This window comes from Geotrypetes seraphini, chromosome 11 (genome assembly GCF_902459505.1).
Source record: "Geotrypetes seraphini chromosome 11, aGeoSer1.1, whole genome shotgun sequence".
NCBI classification, from domain to species: Eukaryota; Metazoa; Chordata; class Amphibia; order Gymnophiona; family Dermophiidae; genus Geotrypetes; species Geotrypetes seraphini.
The window spans coordinates 31804195-31831427 of record NC_047094.1 but is presented as its reverse complement, the minus strand read 5'-3'; the positions used below and the strand labels follow the sequence as shown (position 1 = coordinate 31831427).

Here is a 27233-nt window from a genome sequence, read left to right as displayed (position 1 = left end):
GCTGCAGGTTAGAGTCCAGGAGCTGGAGGGACTCTGCTCAATAGAGGAACAGTGTGGGGAAACGGAGGAGACTACCAGAGAGAGCCACATCTCAGAACAAGTCAGAGAGCTCGAGAAGTACATAGAGGAGGCCTGGCAGATGGCAGAGGCACAGGACCACCAGCGTATCAGACGGGAACCGGCAGCTGGAGGTCAGGAACCAACAAACACCATGGGAGTGGGACCTAGCGTAGGGTCTGAAAATGCAGATGATGGTACCCAACAGGACCTGGCGGAAGGACCAGCGGAGATCCAGCAGAGCCCGGAGGACACGGACCTGAGACCAGAGAGACATCTGAGGAAGGGGAAATCTGCTGTTGTAGTAGGAGACTCAATCCTGCGAGAAGTGGACAGTCACATTGCCGGAGGAAGGGAGGACCGACTAGTGACATGTCTCCCGGGGGCAAGAACAACGGACGTCATCAGCAGAATTGATAGAATCCTGGAGGGAGCCGAGACAGAGGAGACGGCAGTTGTAATCCACATTGGAACCAACGACGTCAGCAGGAAAAATTTCAACCGGACTACACTGACTGAGCAGTTCAGGATCCTGGGGCGGAAACTGAAGCTGAGATCAAATAGGATAGCCTTCTCGGAGATCCTACCAGTACCGAGAGCAGACACAAGAAGACAGAGCGAACTACAAGTAATGAACGGATGGCTGAGGAGATGGTGCGAGGAGGAGGGATTCCACTTTGTTCGAAACTGGACGACCTTCTTGGGGAAGAACAAGCTCTACAAGAGAGATGGACTGCACCTGAGCACAGCTGGGACGAGGCAGCTGGCAAGAAACATCCAAAACGCCATAGACCTAGCTTTAAACTGAAGAGAAGGGGAAAGCCGGAAGTCGATCTGGCCTCGACACACCGGACATTGGTATCAAAAAATGATACCGAACAAGGACATTGCAAAAGAGAGCTTGGGACCGAGTGGGATCTTTTGGACAAAGGGACTGAGAGAAAATTCTTGGGCAAAGGGACTATGAGAGGCTTCTTGGATAAAGGGACTGAGGGGACACTTTTGGGCAAAGGGACCGAGTGGGAACTCTTGGACAAAGGGGCTGAGAGGGACTTTTTGGACAAAGGGACTGAGGAGACACTTTTGGGCAAAGGGACCGAGTGGGAACTCTTGGACAAAGGGGCTGAGAGGGACTTTTTGGACAAAGGGACTTGGAGGGAACTTTTAAACAAAAGGGTTGAGTGGAAATCTTCAGAAAAAAGGCCCACAGATGCAATGCAGGGGCCCAGTGCACAAACGAGCCTAACAGGCATGGTTGAAAGAGAACAATGGGAGCAAGAGGACCATCCAAAAAAGGAGATACTGGATGGGGGCAAAACGGACACGCCACGGGAGGTGGATGACCGAGTAAAGGCAAGCCAGGTGGGAGCGCCGAGCCATGGAAAGAAAACAGCAGGGCGGGCGACAAATCAGGACCTATATTGCCTCTACACAAATGCGAGGAGCCTCAGGGCCAAAATGGGAGAGCTGGAAATTATAGCCAGTCAAAAAGCCCTGGACATAATTGGAATCACAGAAACGTGGTGGGCTGATGATAATAAATGGGATGTGGTCATACCAGGGTACAAACTTTACAGGAGAGACAGGACACACAAGAAGGGTGGAGGAATAGCGCTATACATAAAAGACTCCATACCCTCAACCAAAATGGAAACAGCAGTAAGGTCGGAAGGCTTGGAATCAATATGGGTTAAGCTACCAGGAGGATCTGGAGCAGACATCAAATTGGGTCTATACTATCGTCCAATCGGAAGAAATCGACCGGGACCTGGAGACGGAACTGCGGCAGGTATGCAAGAATGGAAGTGTGGTGGTGATGGGAGACTTCAACTACCCTGGGATAGACTGGAGTATCGGGCACTCAAGTTGCGAGAGAGAGACCAAATTCCTGGAAGCCACGAGGGACTGCTTCCTGGAACAGCTGGTCATGGAACCTACACGAGGAGAAGCTACTCTTGATCTAATCTTCAGTGGACTGGGGGGACCTGCAAAGGAAGTAGCAGTATTAGACCCACTGGGAAACAGCGATCACAACATGATCCAGTGCAGACTAGAACTGGGATCATCCAGGGTGAAAAGAACCACAACAACAGCGCTCAACTTCAGAAAAGGGAATTATGATGCAATGAGGAAAATGGTGGGGAAGAAACTCAACGGCAGCACAAGGAAGGTAGAGTCCGTAGAAAGCGCCTGGACCCTGCTCAAGCGTACGGTGCACGAAGCACAGAACCTGTACGTCCCCAGGTTCAGAAAAGAGTGCAAGAAAAATCGAATAAAGAACCCAGCATGGATAACGGCAGCTGTAAAAAAGGCGATCAGTAACAAGAAAGCATCGTTCAAAAAATGGAAACAGGATCAAACGCAGGCCAACCAAAAGGAACACAAGGAAAGCCAGAAGGAGTGCCACCGAGTGGTTAGGAGAGCAAAGAGGGAATATGAAGAGAGACTAGCGGGAGAGGCAAAAAATTTCAAATCATTCTTCAGGTACGTAAAGGGGAAGCAACCAGCGAGGGAAGAAGTGGGGCCCTTGGATGATGGGGATAGAAAGGGAGTAGTGAGGGAGGAAAAAGAAATAGCTGACAAGTTAAATGACTTCTTTACGTCGGTCTTCACGAGGGAGGACACATCCAACATTCCGGAACCAGAGGAAATAGAAAATGGAGATCAAGATAACAAGCTGGTCAAATTAGAGGTGAGCCAGGAGGATGTCCTCAGGCAGATAGACAAGCTAAAGAGCGACAAGTCGCCAGGTCCGGATAGCATTCACCCAAGGGTGCTCAAGGAATTAAGGAATGAAATAGCAGAGACACTTCAGCAAATATGCAACCTATCTCTAAAAACTGGAGAGATCCCGGAGGACTGGAAAATAGCTAATGTCACGCCCATCTTCAAGAAGGGTTCAAGGGGCGACCCGGGAAACTATAGGCCGGTAAGCCTCACATCGGTCCCGGGAAAGATGATGGAGGCACTGATTAAGGACAGCATCTGTGACCATATCGAAAAAAATGGACAGCTAAGGTCGAGCCAGCATGGGTTCTGCAAGGGTAGGTCGTGCCTCACAAACTTGTTGTACTTCTTTGAGGGGGTAAACAACCAGGTGGACAAAGGAGAACCCATAGACATAATTTACCTAGACTTCCAGAAAGCCTTCGATAAGGTACCACATGAGCGGTTGCTCAGGAAGCTATGGAACCATGGGGTGCACGGGGAGGTCCACCGATGGATCAAAAACTGGCTGGCAGACAGGAAGCAGAGGGTTGGTGTAAAGGGCCATTACTCGGACTGGCAAGGGGTCACGAGCGGGGTTCCTCAAGGATCGGTGCTGGGACCGCTCCTGTTTAACATATTCATTGACGACCTGGAGGCGGGAACAAAATGCGAGGTCATCAAATTTGCAGATGACACCAAACTATTCAGCAAGGTTGAAACCACGGTTGACTGCGAGAATCTCCAAAGGGATCTTACGACATTGGAAGAATGGGCGAAAAAGTGGCAAATGAGCTTCAATGTAGGGAAATGCAAGGTCATGCATATAGGGAGAAGGAACCCGATGTTCACTTACAAAATGGGGGGATCAATGCTAGGGGTCAGTAATCTGGAAAGAGACTTGGGAGTGATGGTAGACACGACATTGAAGGCGTCGGCACAATGCGCCACAGCCTCGAGGAAAGCAAACCAAATGTTAGGTATCATTAAGAAGGGTATCTCGACCAGAACGAAGGAAGTCATCCTGCCACTGTACCGGGCTATGGTGCGCCCGCATCTGGAATACTGTGTACAGTACTGGTCACCGTACCTCAAAAAGGACATGGCAATGCTTGAGGGAGTCCAGAGAAGAGCAACTAAACTGATTAAGGGTATGGAAAACCTTACATACACTGACAGACTGAAGAAGCTGGGGCTGTTCTCCCTGGAAAAGCGGAGACTCAGAGGAGATATGATAGAGACCTTCAAGATCCTGAGGGGCATCGAAAAGGTTGACAAAGACAGATTTTTCAATTTGAAAGAAACCACAAGAACAAGGGGTCACTCGATGAAATTGAAGGGGGACAGGTTTAAAACAAACGCAAGGAAGTACTTTTTCACACAGAGGGTGGTGGACACATGGAACACCCTTCCGGAGGCCGTGATAAGAAATAGCACAGTACAGGGTTTCAAGGATGACCTGGATAGGTTCCTGGAAGACAAAGGGATTGAGGGGTACAGATAAGAGCAGTGGAAGGTTTAGAGATAACTGTAGAGGAAGGCAATAAAATTAGTCAGGGACCGCTGACCAGGCAATATGCCTGGTGGGCCGCCGCGTGAGCGGACCGCTGGGCTGGATGGACCTCTGGTCTGCCCCGGCGGAGGCGACTACTTATGTACTTATCAGAGAAAGCCTCCCCTTTGTCAAATGAATGCTTGAAGCTAATAAGATCGATTATGAAAAGTGTTGTTTCTTCGTGAAATTCGTGAAAGGGTAGCAAGCTGTAAGACAGAGAGCATTTTTAAAATGCAAAGTGCATGTTAATCCATAAAGCTTAAGAACATAAGACTAGCCATATTGGGTCCGACCAATGGGTCCATCTTGCCTAGTGGCCAATCCAGGTCACAAATACCTGGTAGAATTCCAAAGAGCAGCAAGATTCCAGAATCCTAAATAGTAGCAACATTCCATGCTACTGATTCTGGGCAAGCAGTGACTGCTCCCATGTCTCTCTCAATAGCAGACTATGGACCTTTCCTCCAGGAACTTCTCCAAAACTTTTTTTAAACCCAGCTGCGCTAACCACTGTTACCACATCCTCTGGCAACGGGTTCCAGAGCTTAACTAATTTGCATTACTCTTAGAATGCCTAAGATATATTAGGCATTGTCCAGCTCAGTGATATCAGTGGAAATATTTCATTTGCAGCTATGCTTTACCTCAAAATAGTACTTACTTCCTGGCATGGCCATCTTAGCTTATAAATATTCTATTATCAACCAAAAGGTGTCAACCTACAGGAAATGACACTGGGAAATCTGCTGGTGTCTGGCTGCTCTGATGTATGAAACTTGGTGGAGCACAAAGCAACATGCCTTAAATTTATGTTTACCTGTCACTAGGCATTATTCATTGTGATTGCCTTGAGAACAGCAAATTAGTCTTACACATTTCAAAGTCCTTAAAAGCTGTGTAAAGAAGCCTGCTTGTTGCTTGAACAATGTGCTTCTCAGTAGAGAATGACATGGGGACAAATATTTCCCAGTCCCTGCAGGAACTCAGTTTCCCCATCCTGTCCCCGCGAGTTTTGTCGCTGACCCTGTCCCATTCCTGTAAGCTTGCAAACAACAACTTCAGCTAGAGGTATGGGGGAAGGGAAGGGGACGCGCATGTGGAGGGGAGGAATGGGAAGAGTCGGGAGGCAGAGAGGAGGAGGGGTGTTGGTGCCCCCTCCAACATGGTGCCCGGAGCGGGACTGCCCCACTTAAGAACATAAGAACATAAGAAGTTGCCTCCACCGGGATCAGACCAGAGGTCCATCGCACCCAGCGGTCCGCACCCGCGGCGGCCCATCAGGTCCATGACCTGTCAAGTGTTCCCTGCCCTAAAAAAACCTATCCTTACTTCTATCTGTATCCCTCAATCCCCTTTTCCTTCAAGAATTTATCCAAACCTTCTTTGAATCCCTGTAGTGTCTTCTGCCCCACCACTACCTCCGGGAGTGCGTTCCATGTGTCCACCACTCTCTGGGTGAAGAAGAACTTCCTGGCATTGGTTCTAAACCTATCCCCTTTCAGTTTCTCCGAGTGCCCCCTTGTACTTGTTGTTCCCCACAGTCTGAAGAATCTGTCCCTGTCTACCTTATCTATGCCTTTCAGGATCTTGAAAGTTTGTATCATGTCTCCTCTAAGTCTCCTCTTTTCCAGGGAGAACAGCTCCAGCTGTTCTAGCCTGTCGGCATATGAAAGGTTTTCCATACCTCTTACCATTTTCGTCGCTCTTCTCTGGACCCCCTCAAGCAATGCCATGTCCTTCTTGAGGTACGGCGACCAATACTGGACACAGTACTCCAGATGCGGGCGCACCATTGCACGGTACAGTGGCATGATGACTTCCTTTGTCCTGGTCGTGATACCCTTCTTGATGATACCCAGCATTCTGTTTGCTTTCTTTGAGGCTGTCGCGCATTGTGCTGATGCTTTCATTGTTGTATCCACCAGCACACCCAGGTCTCTTTCAAGGGTACTCACATCTAGCAATGTTCCCCCCATTGTATAGCTGAACATCGGGTTCTTTTTCCCAACATGCATGACCTTGCATTTCTCTATATTAAAACGCATCTGCCACTTTTTGGCCCACTCTTCCAGCTTCGTTAGGTCCCTTTGCAGGTTTTCACAGTCTTCCGTGGTTCTAACCCTGCTGCAGAGTTTGGTGTCATCTGCAAATTTGATAACCTCACATTTCGTCCCTGTCTCCAGATCGTCTATAAATATATTGAACAGGAGCGGTCCCAACACCGACCCCTGCGGAACTCCGCTCGTGACCCGTTGCCAGTCTGAGTATTGGCCCTTCACTCCAACCCTCTGTTTTCTGCCCGCCAACCAGTGTTTAATCCATCGGTATACATCCCCCTCCACTCCGTGGTTCCACAGCTTCCTAAGCAGTCGTTCGTGGGGTACCTTGTCGAAAGCTTTTTGGAAGTCGAGGTAAATTATGTCTATGGGTTCCCCTTTGTCTATCTGGCTGTTTATTCCCTCAAAGAAATGTAGTAAGTTTGTGAGGCAAGACCTTCCCTTGCAGAAGCCATGTTGGCTCTCCCTCAGCTGCCCATTTTTTTCCATGTGCTCGCAGATGCTGTCCTTAATAAGTGCTTCCATCATCTTACCCGGAACCGAAGTCAAGCTCACCGGCCTGTAGTTTCCCGGGTCTCCTCTTGATCCTTTCTTAAAGATAGGCGTGACATTTGCTATTTTCCAGTCCTCCGGGATCTCCCCAGTTTTCAATGATAGATTACATATTTGCTGGAGTGTTTCCGCTATTTCCTTTCTCAGTTCTTTTAGTACCCTTGGGTGGATTCCATCCGGGCCCGGTGATTTGTCGCTTTTTAATCTATCTATCTGTCGTAGGACGTCCTCATGGCTTACTTCTATTTGCTCCAGCTTTTCATCTAGATCCCCACTTATAATCTCCTCAGGTTCTGGTACATTGGATGTGTCCTCGCTCGTGAAGACCGACGAGAAAAACTTGTTTAACCTGTCTGCTACCTCTTTTTCCTCTCTTACCACTCCCTTTCTGGTTCCATCATCCAATTGTCCCACTTCCTCCCTTGCCGGTTGCCTCCCCTTCACGTACCTAAAGAACGGTTTGAAGTTTCTCGCCTCCCCAGCCAGCTTCTCTTCGTATTCTCTTTTTGCTTCCCTAACCACTCGGTGGCACTCTTTCTGGTGTTTTTTGTGTTCCTTCCGGTTTTCCTCAGTTTGGTCCTTTTTCCATTTTCTGAATGATGATCTCTTGTCGCTTATCGCCTTCTTCACTTCCTTTGTTATCCACACCTTGTTTTTTGTTTGGTTCTGTTTGCGCCCTTTCCTAAACCTGGGGATGTACATGTTTTGTGCTTTTTGCACCGTGTTCTTGAGTAGGGACCAGGCTTTCTCTACGGTCTCCATCTTCCGTGAGCTGTTTCTGAGTTTATGTCTCACCATTTTCCTCATAGCTTCGTAGTTCCCTTTTCTGAAGTTGAGTGCCATCGCTGTGGTTCTCTTCACTTTTGATGTTCCCATTTCTAGTTTGTACTGGATCATGTTGTGATCACTGTTTCCTAGTGGCCCTACTACTACCACCTCCTTTGCGGGGCCCCCTAGACCGTTGAGGATTAGGTCAAGAGTGGTATCTCCTCGTGTCGGTTCCTGGACCAGCTGCTCCAAGAAGCAATCCCTCACAGCCTCCAGGAACTTTGTTTCCCTCGCGCTGCTGGAGTGTCCAATGCTCCAGTCTATCCCAGGGTGGTTGAAGTCTCCCATAACCGTCACCCTTCCGCTTTTGCATTCCTGCCTCAATTCTGCTTCTAGGTCATTGTCACTTGTTTCTGGCTGTCCAGGTGGGCGATAATAAAGTCCCAATTTTGTGTCGGTTCCCTTTCTTCCTGGTAACTTAACCCATAGCGATTCCAAACCTTCTGCCCTTGTTGCCGTATCCATCCTGGTCGAGTGAATGGAGTCCTTTATGTATAGCGCTATTCCTCCTCCCTTCTTACATGTCCTGTCTTTCCTATAGAGTTTATAACCTGGTAGTACTACGTCCCATTTGTTGTCCTCAGACCACCATGTTTCTGTGATTCCAATTATGTCTAGGTCCTCTTTGTTGGCCATGACTTCCAGCTCTCCCATTTTGGTCCGTAGACTCCTTGCATTGGCGTACAAGCAATTTAAGTTTTGGTTTTTTACTTTCCCTGTTGTTCTTCCTTGTGGGTTGATTCTCTTGTCGTCCCCTTCTTGGGGTGCCAGCCCCTGAGTCCCATTTTGTTCGTCCCCTTCCCATGGTGTGATTTCTTTGTCCTCAGCTGTCTTCCTCATTTCTGCATGTCCTTTTAGTTCCTGCTGTTTTTCCTTCTTTTCGCTCTCTAATTTCACTTGTTCCTTGAACTCCTGTAGGTCGTCTTTGAGTTCTTTTTCGCAATTTTCCCGCTTGCCTTGGAGGCCTACTTTGCATTTTTCCCTTTCAGTGTCTTCCCTTGATATTCCTTCCCGAAGCGTCGACACCAGATCGACTGTCAGCTTTCCCCCTCTCCTCAGTTTAAAGCCTTGTCTATTGTGCTCTTGACGTTATTTGCCAGCATTCTTGTTCCTGTCGTGCTCAGGTGCAGTCCGTCCCTCCTGTAGAGCTTGTTCTTACCCCAAAAAGTTGACCAGTTCCTTACAAAGTGGAAGCCTTCCTCTTCGCACCATCTCCTCAGCCATGCGTTTATGGCTTGCAGCTCAGTCTGCCTCCTTACATCTGCCCTCGGTACTGGCAGGATCTCTGAGAAAGCTATCTTCCGTGTCCTCAGCTTCAACTTCCTTCCCAGGGTCTGGAACTGCTCGGTTAGTGTAGTCCTGCTGTAATTTCTTCTGCTGACGTCGTTTGTTCCAACGTGGATTATCACCGCTGTCTCCTCTGTCTCCGCTCCTTCCAGGATCCTCTCGATTCTGTCGGTGATGTCCTTCGTTCTTGCCCCTGGGAGACATGTCACTAGCCGGTCCTCTCTCCCTCCTGCTACGTGACTGTCAACTTCTCTCAGGATTGAGTCACCCACTATGACTGCAGATTTCCCCTTCTTCAGTTTCCTTTTTGGTCTTAAGTCTGTATCTTTGGTGTGGTCCTTTACTTCTCCCTCAGAGTTCTGGTGGGTCTTGGCCTCCTCTCTCTGCTCGGATATTCCACAAAGTCCTTCTCCCCCGGCGTCTTGTGGATTCCGTCCTCCATCTGATGGATTCTGTCTTTCATCAGTTGGGTCCTGTCCGACTTGCTGGTGATCCTGTACCCCCACCATCCTGCAGGCCTCCTCGATGAATTTCTCGAGATCCCTAACTTGCTCCCCAATGTGGCTGTCTCTGGTGGGGTCCTCAGTTGCCCAGCACGGTTCTTCTAAAGTACGGAGCCCCTCCAGCTCCTGGACCTTGACCTGCAGTCTCCCGACCTCATTCTTCAGGCTTTCCAGTTCCTGACACCGACTGCATATGTACGCCTGCCTCCCGGAGGGGAGGTAGTCATACATATGACACTCTGTGCAGTAGACTGGGAAGCTCCGCTGGGTGCCTGCTGCCTCCATTTCTTCTTCTCCTTTCTTTAGTCTCTCAGTGTGTGTGAGGTGTAAAAGTGGTGCCTGGCGTGCAGCTACCTGAAAAAGAAGAGAAAGAGAATGAGTAAGAGAAGAAAATACCTACAGTTTGTGGTTTAGATGTAGCTGCTGGGCGCCTGGCTCCTTCACAAGGCTCCTTCGCAAACCTTCGCTGCGCGCCGAACGGCTGTGCGCCGCTGGCTCCCCCCCTTTTAAGGGGGAGTCCGGGCGCTCCGACGCTACTGGTGACTCGTGGGGGGTGGGCGGAGCTTTCTCTCGCCGCTACCCCACTCTGCCTGCCTTCGCCTGCTGTTCCTCCCTCGTGTCCTCCTCGCTCTCTCCTAAGCCTCCTCCAAGCTCTCTCCTGGTGCCTGCTTGTGCCTGCTACCTCCCCGACTCGGCCCGAAGCAAGTGCCCTGGCGCCGCGGTTCTCCTCCTTTTAAGGGGGAGTCCGGGCGCTCCGACGCTACTGGTGACTCGTGGGGGGTGGGCGGAGCTTTCTCTCGCCGCTACCCCACTCTGCCTGCCTTCGCCTGCTGTTCCTCCCTCCCTTACGATGCCACTGGATGAAAGAAATGTCTTCTTTTCTGTCCTAGCAACACTTTTCCTCAGCAACAGCATCGCAGTGGACTGGAGGTCTGTCATCTTTCTTTCCTTTTCCTCCATCACTGCAATTCAGAATCTGTTACCGGCCCTGTTTTTGTCTCCCCTCTTTCCCTTGCATCCCATTGTCTGGCACCTCTGTCTCCTTCCCTTACCCTTCCCGTGATCTGGCATGTCTATCTTCCCCCTCCCTTCTTCCACTGTAGGTTTGGCATATGTCTTGTATTGCTCTAGGGCAGGGCTGCCCAAGTCCGGTCCTCGAGATCTATTGGCAGGCCTGGTTTTCAGGTTATCCATAATGAACATGCATGAGATAGATTTGCATATCAAGAAGGCAGTGCAGGCAAGTATCTCTCATGCATATTCATTGTGGATATCCTGAAAACTTGGCCTGCAAGTAGATCTCGAGGACCGGACTTGGGCAGCCCTGCTCTAGGGTATGGCCACAACTTGAATACTGTGTTCAGTTCTGGTCACTATCTAAAAAAATATATAGCGGAATTAGAAAAGGTACAGAGAAGGGTGATGAAAATGATAAAAGGTTTGGGACAACTTCCCTCTGCGGAAAGACTAAAGCAGCTAGAACTCTTTAGTTTGGAGAAGAGACGGCTCAGGGGTGATATGACAGAGGCCTATAAAATACTGAGTGGAGTGGAAAGGGTAGATGTGAATTGCTTGCTCACTCCAAAAATATTAGGACTAGGTGGCATGTGAGGAAGCTTCTAAGTAGTAGATTTAAAACAAACTGGCCTCCATGAGTCTCAGTGGTGTCACCCGTTGCGGTTCAAGATTTTTATAATCGCTGTAGATTTATGCACCCTCTCGTCACTGCTTCCAAATGGTGAAAGGAAACATTACAATCTTGTTTTTCAGGGGATGAGCCTTGATATAGCTATGTTGCGAAAGAGAATGACACGGTGACAAAATTCATCACCGTTCCCATCCCCGCGGATATCCGCGGGAAACCATCTTCATGTCATTCTTTAAGGAGAGAGGGAAGAATCAGAGTATGAATGGCCACAACCACTGACTCTCAAGTTTTGCTTTGAAGAATGCTGGTGTAGAAGGACTGAGGTTGAGATAGACACTACAGAATGACAGTCTCTGGTATCCAGAGCAGATATTGTGATGTCATAATGCCTCATTCCACCAGTGCCTAAGAGCCAATCACATCAGTGATGTCACAATGGCTTCATTATCCTTGGCTCACATAAGAATCAGAGGATGAATGGCCACAACCACTGACCCACAAGCTTTGCTTTGAAGAATGCTGGTGTAGAAGGACTGAGGTTGAGATAGACACTAGAAAATGACATGGGATTATTTCCCGCGGTTATCCGCGGGGATGGGAACGGTGATGAATTTTGTCACCGTGTCATTCTCTATTGCGAAACATGATTCATTTCGGCGTTTAGAACAATTCCTGACCCAACAAAAGCCAAGTAAAACTTTGAAACTTTAAAGTGACTAAGGGCCTCTTCTATTAAACTGCGCTAACAGTTTCTAGTGCGGGGAGCCGCGCTGAATGGCCTGTGCTGCTCCCGACGCTTATAGAATTCCTATGAGCGTCAGGAGCAGTGCGGGCCATTCAGCACAGCTCTCTGCGCTAAAAACTGCTAGCGCAGTTTAATAGAAGAGAGGGTAAGTTTTAAATATTCTAAATGGATGCATTACCCCCTCCTTTACAAAGCCGAGGGTAATCAAGGAATTGAAAGGGGCTAAAGCTTAACTGTTTCAACTAATAGCCAGTCTGTCGATCAAATCAGGAAGGATTCCGGAAGACTGGAAAGTGGCGAATGTTACGCCAATCTTCAAGAAAGGTTCGAGGGAAGATCCGGAAAACTACAAACTGGTGAGTCTGACCTCTGTACCGGGAAAGATGGTAGAGGTGCTGATAAAGGACCACATCATTGATCACCTTGATGGACACAATCTGATGAGGACCAGCCAGCACGGCTTCAGCAAAGGAAGATCTTGCTTGATGAACTTGCTGCACTTCTTCAAGGGAGTAAATAGGCAGATAGACAAGGGTGACCCAGTCGACATCGTATATCTGGATTTTCAGAAGGTGTTTGACAAGGTTCCGCATGAACGACTACTTTGAAAAATTGCAAGCCATGGAATTGAGGGTGAAATACTCACGTGGATTAAAAACTGTCTGGCGGATAGGAAACAGAGAGTGGGGGTAAATGGACAATACTCGGACTGGAAAAGCATCACAAGTGCAGAGCCACAGGGTTTGGTGCTTGGACCCGTGCTCTTCAACATATTTATAAATGACCTGGAAATTGGTACGACGAGTGAGGTGATTAAATTTGCAGACGATACGAAGTTATTCAGAGTAGTGAAGACGTGGGAGGATTGTGAAGACCTGCAACAGGACATAAACACGCTCGAGAAATGGGCTGCGACATGGCAAATGAGGTTTAACGTGGATAAGTGTAAGGTGATGCATGTCGGTAACAAAAATCTTATACATGAATATAGGATGTCCAGTGCAGTACTTGGAGAGACCCCTCCCCAGGAAAGAGACTTGGGAGTACTGGTTGACAAGTCAATGAAGCTGTCTGTGCAATGTGCGGTGGCAGCGAAAAGGGTGAACAGAATGCTAGGAATTATTAAGAAGGGGATCATGACCAGATCAGAGAAGGTTATCATGCTGCTGTACCGGGCCATGGTATGCCCTCACTTGGAATACTGCGTCCAGCACTGGTCGCCGTACAAGAAGAAGGACACAGTACTGCTCGAAAGGGTGCAGAGAAGAGCAACTAAAATGGTTAAGGGGCTGGAGGAGTTGCCGTACAGTGAGATATTAGAGAAACTGGGCCTCTTCTCCCTTGAAAAGAGGAGACTGAGAGGGGACATGATCGAAACATTCAAGATAATGAAGGGAATAGACTTAGTAGATAAAGACAGGTTGTTCATCCTCTCCAAGGTAGAGAGAACGAGAGGGCATTCTCTATAGTTGAAAGGGGATAGATTCCGTACAAATGTAAGGAAGTTCTTCTTCACCCAGAGAGTGGTAGAAAACTGGAACACTCTTCTGGAGGCTTTTATATGGGAAAGCACCCTGTAGGGATTCAAGACAAAGTTAGACAAGTTCCTGCTGAACCAGAACGTACGCAGGTAAGGCTAGTCTCAGTTAGGGCACTGGTCTTTGACCTAAGGGCCATCACATGAGCGGACTGCTGGGCACGATGGACCACTGGTCTGACCCAGCAGCGGCAATTCTCATGTTCTTAGTGTTTTTAGTGTCAGCCCTGGCGGTAACAGCTCAGATGCTCAAAGGAATTCTATGAGCTAAAAATGCTAGCGCGGCTTTGTAAAGGAGGGGGTAAATGAAACCGTTTAAAGAAATTAAAATGAAGGTTGAAGAGTAAAAATTAAATATATGGAGTCAGTGACCGGAAGGTGTATAAATCCATTGCGGTTATAAAAATCTTGAACCACAACGGGTGATACCACTGAGACTCCTGAAGAAATCAAAAGGTTTATAGCTGATTCTCTGGGGGCATGCTCCTTATATAATATCCCCCGTTCCCCAGAATGAGAAATGGAAACTCTGTCTTCTGTGTAATCAGTGAAAAATTTGTCTATTTTTCAGATGTTTTGCCCTTAAGTAGAAGACCTTTATGCTGGCTTTTACAAAGCATCATTTTCCTTGGATGAATATATGTACACATAGGGGGGTGGGGGTGGGTGTTTCTGGAAATTTCACTAAATTATATGTTTATATTATATTTATGATATAATTGATTATAATATTTGAAAGAAGGTGGGTGGGACGGAATATAATTTTTATGTTTTTAGAATTATATGAGATTTACAAGTGTTATTGTTGTTACTAATGATATATTCCTATATGCTTGCTGTAAGTTTTCAAAATGAATAAAGAAATTATTTAAAAAAACACAAAAAAACAAAGCAGCGGTAGAGATTTCTACCAAGGGCCGGCGAGGTAAACGCTCCGACGCTCATAGAATTCCTACGCGTCAGAGCGTCAAAGCATTTACCTCACCGGCCCATGATAGAAACCTCTACAATGGCTTTGCAAAAGGAGCCCATAGTAACCTTTAAATTATTTGAGGCTGCTTCATCTTTCTCTGGTCTGATTTCCTGTCTTGCTCTATATACACAGATCAACTTGACATCATTTCGATGGCTGAGACAACAATGACCCCAGAGGAAATAGAACTGGAGATGGCAAAAATCCAACGACTTCGGGAAGTCTTAGTCAGGAGAGAATCGGAGCTCAGATTTATGTAAGTAATTATTCCCCTTCTGCAAAAGCATGCAAAAATACTGGGACAATGTGTAAGTGGATATCTTAGGATATTTAATTTTTCATGATTGCAGATTTATTTTTCTCTTCTTCTTTTTAAATACAGTCTCGGAAGAGATGAAAAACTATCCCAGAAACCAGTGCTTCCAATAGTAATGAATTATAAAGAGTGAATTTTATAAAAGACGGCCTATGTAGAATGTCAATAAAAGGGGCTTCTATTTTCAAAAAGCTATATTGGTGTCTATGTGCCTTTATGAAATAGTGCCACCTCCCTCAAAACCAGCTCCAGTAGTGCACAAATATACACTTGCTTTGAAAAAGGTGTAAAAGTGTATGTGTATTCTATGAATGAATGAGCATATTCTATAAAATGCACAAGCATATCGCAATTTCACCTCAACTCCTCCTCTCCTCCACCCTAGGAAATGCCATCAAAGCTAAATAACACACACAGAAGTACTATGATCTCCTTGGTGCATATTCAGGTACACAATTTTATAAGAACTCTTTTCTGTATGTAAAACATGTTTTACCCATATAGAAAATTTTTTTTTTCCAATTACCCCATAACCCATAGAAAAAAAATAGGGGACTCAGCACTGCCAAGTACTGCATTCTCCTGAATTTGTTAATCTGATGTGGAGAGATTATTTGGATGGCTGGGATCCCCAGGGGAGGTCCGGCAGTGAACCAGGAGGCACACGAAGTGGCTTGGGCTTCCAGGTCGTTTCTGCCTCAATAGCAGAGGCTGGCCAGGATCCAGTGGCCCTTTCCGACAGAGACTCAGAGGACGAAGGGACTCTCTGCATGAGCGAGCCTTCCCTGCTGGGAGAAATATGGTCACAGACAGGTGCGAGTACGAAAGATACAGCGGTAGCCCTCGACCACGGGGATGGCTGTTTAAGCCATCAACTCTGCTAACGCTCATCATGGACTCCCTGCAAGAGTTACAGCTGGACTTCCATCGGGATCTGTCTGCTCCATGCTCTACCCTCAACAGACATACTTTGCCTGACATACTGACATGAAGTTTTGGGCATGGAGCATTGGGATGCTCCTGAAGACTCATTAAAGATAACCAAGATAGTGGCTAGGCTGTATCCTTGGCACGGGTGTGTCAGCAAATGTTCGCTCAGCCTAAAGTAGATTCCTTAGTAGCGCAGGTATCTAGATGCACTTCCCTGCCAAGTGAGGGAGGTGTGGTATTAAAGGATAATACAAGATTGCAGAATGGGTGTGATCCTTGAAAGGCAGTTCAAAGCACTGGCCTATTTTTGTGGATGCCTGTCATTCCAAGTCACATGAGCTTACACTGGAGCAGGGCGAGCCTTTGCCCCAGCTTATAGTAACAGGGATAGAATATGTGGATGATGTTCTCTATGATATTATTAGGGTCATGCACAATATCTCGGCAATGGACGGAAGATTTCACCTCCAAGGCTACGCTCAGCAGATTTCCTTTCAAGGGACAATTGTTGTTCAGAAAGGGGCTGGATGATTTTATGGCCAGAGTACCGTATTTTCACGCATATAACGCGCGCATTATACACGATTTTACAAACCGAGTATAACCATGCGCGTTATATTCGTGAGCGTGTTGTACAAATTTTTTTTTACATAGTTCCCCCCCCCCAACATCCAATTCACCCCGCAGGACCGCTCGCACCCCCACCCCGAAGGATCGCTTGCACTCGCACCCCCACCCCGAAGGACCGCACCCCCACAGCCTCCCCACCCCCCCCATCATGGAGAAACTGCCTACCGTTGTCCTGCTGCTTCCTCTGCCGGCGGTCCCGCCCCTTCTCTGAGCCCTGCGTCTGCGCTGCTTCTTCTTCCGGCGGTCCCGCCCTTTCTCTGACGTCAGGGTAGGGCATCAGGCTTTCAGGGTGGGGGCAGGACTTCAAGGGGGGGACAGGACTTCAAGGGGGAGAGGAGAGTCGGGGCGGGCGAAAGGAGAGTCGGGGCGGACAGAGGAGAGTTGGGGCGGGCGAAAGGAGAGTCAGGCGGCGACGGGAGAGTCGGGGTGGCATGCGCGGTATACGGGTGTGCGCGGTATATAAAAATTTCTTTACATAAATTACAGTTTCCCGCGCGCTATACTCGTGTGCGCGTTTTACACGGGTGTGCGGTATATGAGTGAAAATACGGTAATAGATTGCCGGCTGAAGTCTTTTTTTTTTTTTTAAACATATGTTTATTAACAGTGAAGCAACACAGCAGACTGCAAACTACAAGAGGCTTCAGGCGGTCTAATTTTCGCAGCTCCAGACCAGGGTTACCAGACATCCGGATTTATCTGGACATTTCCTCTTTTTAGAGGACTCTCTGGGTTTCGGGACGATTTCCTGGACTGGAAGGAGTTTGTCTGGGTTTTGGACTCATTCTCTCCAGTCCAGCCCCCACACCAAAGTTGGATCTGTCTATCATGAGTTTCCCCTGTTCCTAGTACCTTCTATGGCATTGCATTTTAAAAACTTTGGGCAACCAGCAGCCGGCAGCGTCGGCAACGCGATCCTTTTGACGCTGTCGCGAGGAGCACATTGTTGACTGCCGCAAGCAACAACTTCAACTAGAGGTTTGGGGAAGGAAAGGGGGAGCAGGGGCAGAGATGAGGGCAAAGCAGCGCATAGCTTTCAGCATGCCAGCTGGCGCTAAAAAACACTCGCGGTTGTGGGAAAGGGGGGGGATGGTTAGAAAGTTTCCATTTTTTAATAAAACAACTGAGATCAGTTTGTTCTTTTTTTTCATGAACATCAGAACGTTCTCCCTGCCCCACAAGCCTTCACTCTGCAGCACTTCCTGTTCCTGTGTAGGTGGGACACTGCAGAGTGAAAACTTCCAGGGCGAGTCGATAGCAGAAGGATCATATCGCTAACACTGCCAGAAGTTTTTAAATTGCAGTGCAGGAGAAAGTACTAGGGACAAGGGAATCTCACAAATGCCATAACCGACTCTGGGGTGGCCCGGATGGAGGGCTGGGGAGAGAGAGGCTGTGCAGAGAGGGTGGGGAAGTTTAGGGGCGAGACTAGTGGGAGGCAGGGGCGGGGTGGGGCAGGGCACTGTGGGTAGGATAGGGGGTGGGGCATGGGAGGAGTGAGGTCTAATGTCCTCTTTTTTGACATAGCAAATATGGTAACTCTAATCCAGATGCTTTCGGCAGTACTCAGGAGGAGCTTCGTCTCAGAAATCCTGTCAGGGATCAAGACAGAAATTTTGGGGACCTAGTTGAAGCCAAGCCTCCACTTCTCATCCCACTTCAGCCTCCAAGAAAGCAGAATGACGCCAAGTCCAGAGCTGCTTCTCTGAAGATTGTGGGATGGCTCTTGGAATATGCAGAGTCCTGGGCACAGATCTCATTAGCCCGTTGGGTGCTGGAGCTCATTTGGAGTAGATTACAAGCTCAAATTTACCCATCCATTAGCAGTCTGATTTGTGGACTCTCAGGCAGGGTGCCTGGAAAAGGCAAGCAGGAGCTCATCCACAGTCCAAAGACTGGTGGAAATTCAAGCTGTGGAGCCCATGCTGCCTGAGGAGTTGGGACAGATACTCCATCTGCTTCATAGTACCCAAGAAAGGCTCAGAGGATTGGAGACCCATTTTGTATCTCACACACGTCAATGTGGCGCTAAAAGTTCCATGCTTTCGTATGGAAACAGTACAGTCAGTCATTGCAGCAGTTGAACCAGGGGAATTTCTAGCTTTCTAGATTTGATGGAAGTCTACTTTCACATTCCCATCTTTCCGGAGCACTGGAAGTTCCTGAGAGTCATGTCCTGGAGAATCATTACCAATTTTCAGCACTCCCCTTTGGTCTGGCAACAGTGCACCGCACATTCGCCACGGTGATGGTATTGGTAGCTCCGTAGAACAGATTTGCAAGTGCATTGATACCTGGATGACTGGCTGATTAGGGTTCTGTCATTCTCAAAAGAAGAACATGAAGTGACTCAGGTAGTCTGAGTTCTGTGGAACCTTGGTTGGATAGTGAATTTTCAAAAGAGACAACTGGTCACTTCCCAGTCTCTGGAATATCTGGGAGTCTTCTTCAGCATGGCAGAAGGTTATGTCTCTCTTCCAAAGGCACAAAAACAGAAATTTTGTACCCAGATAATGAACAGGATGGCCATGCTATCTCCACCCATGTGGCACTATCTTCTAGTGCTAGGATCCATGGCAGCCACTATAGACGTGGGCGAAGGCTCACATGCGACCTCTCCAGAATGCGCTGTTATCATGGCAGTCTCCACAATTGGTCTCCTTACAGGTGACTTTGCCATGGACTCCATGATCCTGTGCTAGTATTTTTTGGTGGCTCAGTCCACAGGCATTGTCATGAGGCATTGCATCTTATGTTTAAATCTCTTTATTAAAGGTTCATAAGGCAGTAGCAAACAAATACAGGATATGTATTTACAAAAACAATCCTCAGTTACAACGTACCAGCAACCAACCCCACTACCTCCCCCCCTTCCTCCCCCCCCTCCCTCCCTCCCTCCCACCTTGGGAGCAGCAGCAAGTACATAGACAGGGGCATTCCCTTCAAGGAACATAGGAATAGAAAATGTAGAAAAACAGAACTGTAAAGAAATGCCTCCCATGTGCCCATCTCAGGCCCGTGGGTGGATATTAAACTGCTCAAACACCAAGCTTGTTCCGGATGAATGGGGTCAGTGTCATGCATAAAGGAGTCAAACATTGTTCAAACAGGCGGCCCTTTCTTGTGCTCAGGTCTCCAACATCTATCCTTTCCATCAGTGCGTGTTGAATCATCAGAGACCTCCAATGCGAAATAGTGGGTGGCTGTGTAGAAAGCCAGCAATGCAGAATACTAGTTCTGTCCAAAACAGTAGCTCTCCTCATAAAGGCTGCACAACCCGGCTGAATAGGGTGAAGACGGGCTTGCAACGTAAAAAGAAAACTAGGATGTAAGCGCCATGAGTAATTCCAGAGTTGTGCCACATAGGCTATAAGCTGAGTCCAAAACTGAGACACACGAGGGCAAAGCCAAAACACGTGTCCAGGAGTGGCATGTGTCTGCAAACATTTAATACAGTGATCACCCTCACAAAGTTTTGCTCTAAAGGCCCTGTTAGGGGCATAGAAAGCCCTCAAGACAAATTTATAATTACGTTCTTTGTCCGTAGCTTTAGTCAAGTGCTTATTACCCAGCTGTAGGCCCTTTTTCAACATATCAGGCATTATAGAGACCTATAGGTCTTGAGTAGGCATGCATCTTAGAATAGCTTCATTGATGATTGTGACCACGGATGCCAGCCTATTTGGCTGGGGAGCTCACTGCAGTGGACGTCCAGATCAATGGCGTTGGTCAACCTCCCAGAGGAAGTGGTTGATCAGCAGAATGGGGCTTTGGGCCATTTCTTTGGTATTACAACAGCTGGAGAAGAAGCTGGATGGTCAAGCAGTCTGTGTCTTCTCAGACAATATGTTGCAGCGATGGTGTATGTCAATCGCCAAGGAGGCACCAAGAGTGCCACAGAGTCTGGAGGCCCACTTATTGTGCCAATGGACAGAGCTACGCCTTCAGGCTCTTTTGGTGGCTCGTGTAGTGGGAGTGAACAATGTCCAGGCTGATTGCCTTAGCAGGCAAACACTAGTTCTGGGAGAAGGGATGTTATCTACCACTGCCTTCCAGCCCAGTGTTTGTTACTGGGTTCATCCAACATTTGATTTGATGGCTACAGTGAGAAACAAGACATCTGACCGCTTCTTCAGTTGAAGGTTCAAGCCTGGAAGTGCAGGGCTAGATGCTCTTGTCTAGCTGAGGCCCATGAGGCAACTCTTATATGCGTTTCCTCCATGGCCCCTGATAGGACAGATACTCAATAGAACTGCAAACCATCTAGAGTCAGCCTCGTGGCACCCGATTGGCCCCGCAGACCATGGTATGCGGTCCTCGTGCGTCTGCGGATGTGCACAGATCTCAAACTGCGGGTTCAGCCGGACCTTCTCTCTCGGGGGCCAGTGGTCATAGAAGATCCAGATCATTTTGCTCATACGGCATGGCTCTTGTGTGTGTGTGTGATTTACAATAAAAAAAAACTTTTACGAGAATAAAAGTCAGAAAAAGAATATCATATTGTTGTCTCAGATGCTAATGAAAAAAATTGATACAAAACTATTTCTTTGCCAACATCACACTGAACGGACATGTCTTTTCCTCCTCAGTAAAATAATCCCCACTGATGCAGAAATCATTATTGGGTTTAATTAGATTTTCTATTTTCGCTTTCATGCTGTTGCCTAGTCCTTCATTTGCATTTTTGCTAACTACTGGAATAAGAACATTCAGTTCCCTGCTTTGTCCCTTGCAATATTACTTTTTCATTTCTACCTTGTTCTCTTATCAGAAAAGTATTATTAACAGCCAAATTAGTTTTTTTATATCTAGTTTCTATGTACTTCATGAATTGGAAATGTATTTGCTAATTGTCCCTTGCCGACATTGTAGATCCAGTGGTCTGTGTTCCCAGGTAAAGGAGGTATATTCAAGAGTACCTCACTATCCTTAGAAGCAATTTTGGAAACAGTCATTAGCTTAATATAGCCCTTTACATTAACGGGTGCTAGAATATGTGTGTGTGTGTGTGTGTCTGTCTTTATTTTTTTCTCTCTCTGTCTCCTTAGCCGCTTTCTGTATTTCTGTCTTTCTTTGTTTTGGCTGTCCACCACCACCCCTTGCGTGCTCCCCCTGTGCAGCAGTAGGCCTCCCTTCCTTTCCCCACCTCCCACCAGAGCAGAATCTCCCCTCTTTCTATCCCCCCAACAGTCCAGCATCTCCCTTCTCTCTATCTCCCATCAATCCATCATCTCACCTCTGTCTCCTCCTGTTAGCCACTGCCATTTGCCATATGGTCGATCTGCTGCCGACAGGCGGGGTCCAGTTCTGGCGCGTCGCTCGCGCACAGCAGCGTGAGCAGCGCCGCCATCAGGAGCCCTTTTCGAGGGGGCGGGACAGGCTGCTGAGGAGCTTCGGGGGCTGCTGAGATGGCAGAGACAGAGCGGCCGAGCTGAACTGGCGTCACCCCCCTTCCCGGTGCCAGCGCCACTCTCCCTCTCAGCGGGCCAGGCCGGAAAAAGAGGAGACTGTTGTGTGGTGACGTATAAGCGCGCATGCGCACTCTTGTGGCCACATCGCAATGGATCAGGGAACACGGCTTTAGAGTGCGCATGCGTGCTTACCATTTTATTATTATAGATATATTTTTATCACTTAGGGCTCCTTTTACGAAGGTGCATTAGGGCCTTAACGCGCGGAATAGTGCGCACTAAAATGCCACGTCCACTAGCCGCTACTGCCTCCTCTTGAGCAGGCGGTAGTTTTTCAGCTAGCGCGCGCTAATCCGGTGCGTGCACTAAAAACGCTAGCGCACCTTTGTAAAAGTATTGTATATAAAAGCAATACAAAATTGGACCAAAAAAACAAGATTATTTCAACCGTAGAAAGAGGTACATCTGAAAATATTTCCCTGTTACTATAGATCCCACCACTCATCAAATCCGTTAGCCACAAAGTTAAAATGGTCATTTGAAATTAGTTTCAGGATTCTGGAACTAGCCGCTGAGCATTATTTAATTCATTGTAAACGTTGTTCTTGAAATTAATTGGAACAGTGTCTCACTATACACTGTATAAAATGCAGTGTGGTGCAGCGATTAGAGCTACTGCCTCAGCACCCTGAGGTTGTGGGTTCAAATCCTATGCTGTTCCTTGTGACCCTGGGCAAGTCACATAATCCTCCACTCCTCCGGGTACATTAGATAGACTGTGAGCTAGAGAATGACACGGTGACAAAGTTCATCACCGTTCCTGTCCCTGTGGATAACCACGGGAAACCATCTCTGTGTTATTCTTTAAGGAGAGGGGGTAGAATCAGAGTATGCATGGGCACAACCATTGACCCTCAAGCCTTGCAGGAACGGTGATGAATTTTGTCACCATGTTATTCTCTACTGTCAGTAGAAAATGACATGGGAACTAATTTGTCCCTGTCCCCCACAGGAACTCAATTTCCCTATCCCGTCCCTGTGAGTTTTGTCGCTGTCCCTGCCCCATTCCTGTAAGCTCTGCCTTAACCGCACAAGCCTCGAACACTTATGATTTTAAAGTGTTTGAGGCTTGTGCAGATGAAGACAGAGCTTAGGCATTGGTGGAATGAGGCATTATGACATCACAATCTGAGCTCTAGAATGTTGCTACTCATGATTTTAAAGTGTTTGAGGCTGAGCAGATGAGGACGGAGCTTAGGCATTGGTGGAATGAGGCATTATGACATCACAATCTGAGCTCTAGAATGTTGCTACTTATGATTTTAAAGTGTTTGAGGCTTGTGCAGATGAGGATGGAGCTTGCAGGAATGGGGCAGGGACAGGAAAAGAACTCGTGGGGACGGGACAGGAAAATGAGTTCCCGCGGGGATGAGGAAAAATTTTTCCCAATGTCATTCTCTAACTGGGAGCCCAACAGGATAGATAGGGAAAATGCTTGAAGTACCTGGGTATAAACTGCTTTGAGTGTTATTGTATAACTACAAAAAGGTAGTATACACGTCCCAATCCCTTCCCTTTTTGTGTGTGTTGTTTCACGGTGCATGTACAGGCTGCAGAGAGCAGAATATGTCATGGGCAAGCTGGCATTGAAAGAGAGTGCCACTAGGGAGTGAGTAGCCCTGGCTCTGATATATAGTGCCCTTATGGAGTATGACAGTGTGGTGGTCAACCTGGGTTTGGTATAGAATGTTACGGAGGAGTGGCATGGAGGATAGCCCTGGCGCCAGCATGCAGCGCATAGCTGGTGGGCTGCTCGAGCCCTAGCAAAGAGGTGTTTGACCTAATGCAGATAGCATTAAGGCCATCGTGCACACGTGTGGAAGCTATATTTGCTTGTCATTTGATGGCTTGTTTCAGATAGTTTCGACATGTAATGCATGTTCTTTGGAAACTGCCTAGGTTTAGGTGGTGTATAATTAAATAAATAACCCCCTCTTTTACGAACGCATAGCTGCTATGGGGAGATCAGTGGCTTAGTGAGGGTGGGAGGTGCCACCCGCTCCTTCCCCCACCCCTTCCGTGCACACGCCCTTTCCTATCCCCCATATCTCTTTAGCTTCACTGGCACGAGCAGCATTGCAAACTTGCTGCCTGCACCAGTGTCGGCGCTCTCTCTGACGTCACTTCATAATCAAGGGACCTGGAAGTGACATCAGAGGGAGTGCCGGGGGTGGGCAGCAAGCTCGAGATGCTGCTCATGCTGGTGATGAGCTAGAGCAGTGGTGTCAAAGTCCGTCCTCGAGGGCCGCAATCCAGTCGGGTTTTCAGGATTTCCCCAATGAATATGCCTGAGATCTATTAGCATACAATGATAGCAGTGCATGCAAATAGGTCTCATGCATATTCATTGGGGAAATCCTGAAAATCCGACTGGATTGTGGCCCTCGAGGAGGGACTTTGACACCCCTGAGCTAGAGGCATGGTGGGGGGAAGTTAAGGCATGTGCACGGCAGGAGATAAAGAGCGGGGGGTGGAGGGTGAAAAGGAGAAAGGTGCCAGCTCTCCCACCAAGACAGCACCCGGAGTGGTCCGCCCCCCCCCCTCTTACTACACCACTGAGGGAGATGATTTTTGGAGATCAGCCAGGCTAGCCACTTGATCATTCAAGCAGAACAATTGACCATTAATTTTATTTTTCTTTGTGTACAGAAATAAGAACAACTCTCTTTAATTTCTAGTAAAGGTATAATGAAAGTGTTAAATTCCAGTAAAGGTCTAATTTGAACATTCATGCAAATAACCTGATCCAGGCAATGCACCCAAGTGTAAGGTACATGTAAGGCAGGGGTGTCAAAGTCCCTCCTCGAAGGCCGCAATCCAGTCGGATTTTCAGGATTTCCCCAATGAATATGCATGAGATCTATTAGCATACAATGAAAGTAGTGCATGCAAATAGATCTCATGCATATTCATTGGGGAAATCCTGAAACCTGACTGGATTGCAGCCCTCGAGGAGGGACTTTGACACCCCTGATGTAAGGGGAAGAGTTGTTTATGTTTGGTTTTCATTTGATTTTCCGCTTAATGCCAAAGGTCAAAGCGGCTTACAAAACCAAATCAAAATGAAAGGAACGCCAATAATAAATGTAAAGGTCATACAATCAAACAAGAAACACTCATACAATCAAAATAAAACAATATACAAATAAATAATCAAAACAAAGTTAATAATAAACATACTAACGCCTTGAGCTTCATTCCAATTACCCCGGGAAAAGCTTTCTGGAAAATAAAAGTCTTCAAAACTGATAAAAAGTGGAAGATTATTCCAAAACAGTGGAGAAATTGAAAAAAAAAAAGTATGCTGAAGAGCGCGTAGATTCGTAGTGAGCCATTCTCGGAGAGGGAAGAACAGATCTGTTGGATTCAAGTGAATGTAGTAAATGTGAAGGAGTAGAAGATACAGAACAGTTCGTGTATTGGGTTCTGACTGAAACTCATTTGTAATGAATAGTAACTTAATTTGAGATCTATTAGGTTTTTCAGCAAACTCATGTCTTTCATAGTATGGCAAGCATATGTATAATTTAGTTGAGCATTTTCCAGAAGCTTCCACCAGGCGTGGAAGAAGATGCCAGAACTTTTGGATGGGTTTTAGTTATAGTGTATTATAATTTTTTAATGCTTTTTACGTGTTTAGGTATTAACACATGAAATTATAATGCTGCGTGTGCTGTTTGTATAGTTACTAAGGACTCATTTTACGAAGGTACGCTAGGGTTTTTAGCGCACGCACAAAATTACTGTGCGGTAGCCGAAAATCTACCACCTCCTAAAAAGGAGGCGGTAGTGGTTAGCGCGCTGAGGAATTTAACGCGCTCTATTGCTTGCATTAAGGCCCTAGCACACCTTTGTAAAAGGAGCCCTAAATTATGTATTCATGAAGTCCCTTATGTAGTATCCTGAAATACATAGTTGTTTTAGAATGAGCTCGGCCAAGACGCGACATTTAGCAAAGCAGGCGAGAGCATATGTTATATGAGTCATTGTGATGTTTATCTACTTGTGATTCACAGCCTGAAAGTCAAGTAACTGTAGCACGGATTCACTCAGACTGGGAAGATGCTGAGGTCTCAGATCCAAGACTTCTGGTCACTCATAGTTGTTATAGCCACTGGAGACATTTTCTCTACGTCAGATGTGACCAGGGGTAATTGACTAGGGGTTTTTTGTTTTTGTTTTTTTTAATCATTCCTTTTAAAATAAATAAAGGAGTGACTGAACAAATAGACATTGTAACACACAGTACATGATGGCAGATAAAGACTAAAACGGCTCATCTAGTTTTCCCAGTTTAGATTTGCCCTGTTTGAGTTGATGGCCATATAAAATCCCATATACTACCCAGCATATATTTCCATGTCTCTCCTGTGTCTTTTACCTGACATCTCAGTTGTAAAGAAACTGCATTGGATCCCAATTATATTTCAAATACAATTTAAAATTTTGGAAAATAATTCAACAATGGATTTATAAAAACTATACCAGACTATTTGAGAAAATGTTTGATCACGTATAGACCAAGTAGAACGTTAAGATCGGAAAAGATATGTTATTATTAGATGTACGAAAAAGGGACAAGCTGAAATATGCCAATACTAGAAAATCCTGTTTTTCAGTTGCAGGCCCAGTTTTATGGAATGAGATAACTGGAGCAATACGATTCTGTGAAAATGTTTTACAGTTCAGGAAATTGCTTAAAACATACTTCTTTGTCCAGGCTTTTAATTGATATTAGTCATCTATGCCTAGAAGTGAGATGGTGGAACCTGATCTAGAAGAAAAGTTAGTGTGGAATTTAAATTTCGTTGTAGCTGGGCTAGAATTTTAAGTGTGGCTTTGTCAAGTCTGATGAATGGAGTTTTGTCTAATGATATTATGAATGTGATATTGTGAGCCGCTTAGTTTATTAAGTGGATTAGAAATATTTTAAATACCGTATTTTCACGTAGATAACGCGCACACGGGTATAGCGCGCGGAAACCGAAATATATGTAAAAAAAATTTTTGTATACCGCGTATGCTGCCCCGACTCTCCTTTCACCCGCCCCGACTCTCCTCTGGCCACCCCGACTCTCCTCTCCCCCTTGAAGTCCTGTCCCCACCCTGAAAGCCTGATGCCCCCCCCCGATGTCCGATTCACCCCCCTGCAGGACCGCTCGCACCCCCACCCCGAAGGACCGCTCGCACGCACTCCCACCCGCACCCCCACCCTGAAGGACCGCTTGCACCCCCACAGCCTCCCGACCCCCCCATCATGTAGACGCTCCTACCGGTGTCCTGCTGCTTCCTCTTGGCGGTCCCGGCCCTTCTGTGAGCCCTGCGCCTGCGCTGCTTCCTCTTCCGGCGGTCCCGCCCTTTCTCTGACGTCAGAGAAAGGGTGGGACCGCCGGAAGAGGAAGCAGTGCAGGGCTCACAGAAGGGCCGGGACTGCCAAG

At 47.1% G+C, this 27233-nt stretch overlaps 1 protein-coding gene across 6 annotated transcripts in view; it reads left to right on the top strand.

The window, feature by feature from the left end:
- BMERB1 (bMERB domain containing 1) overlaps window positions 1-27233 on the top strand; it is a 124235-nt gene that overhangs the window by 38825 nt on the left and 58177 nt on the right. For all 6 annotated transcript variants that reach the window (XR_004541057.1, XR_004541056.1, XR_004541055.1 and 3 more), the window contains exon 2: window positions 14581-14704. Coding sequence is in view for 3 of the 6 variants with exons in the window: in XM_033962875.1 (XP_033818766.1) it covers window positions 14581-14704 (124 nt within the window). In the remaining 3 variants the exon portion in view is untranslated. The remainder of the gene's footprint in view (window positions 1-14580; window positions 14705-27233) is intronic.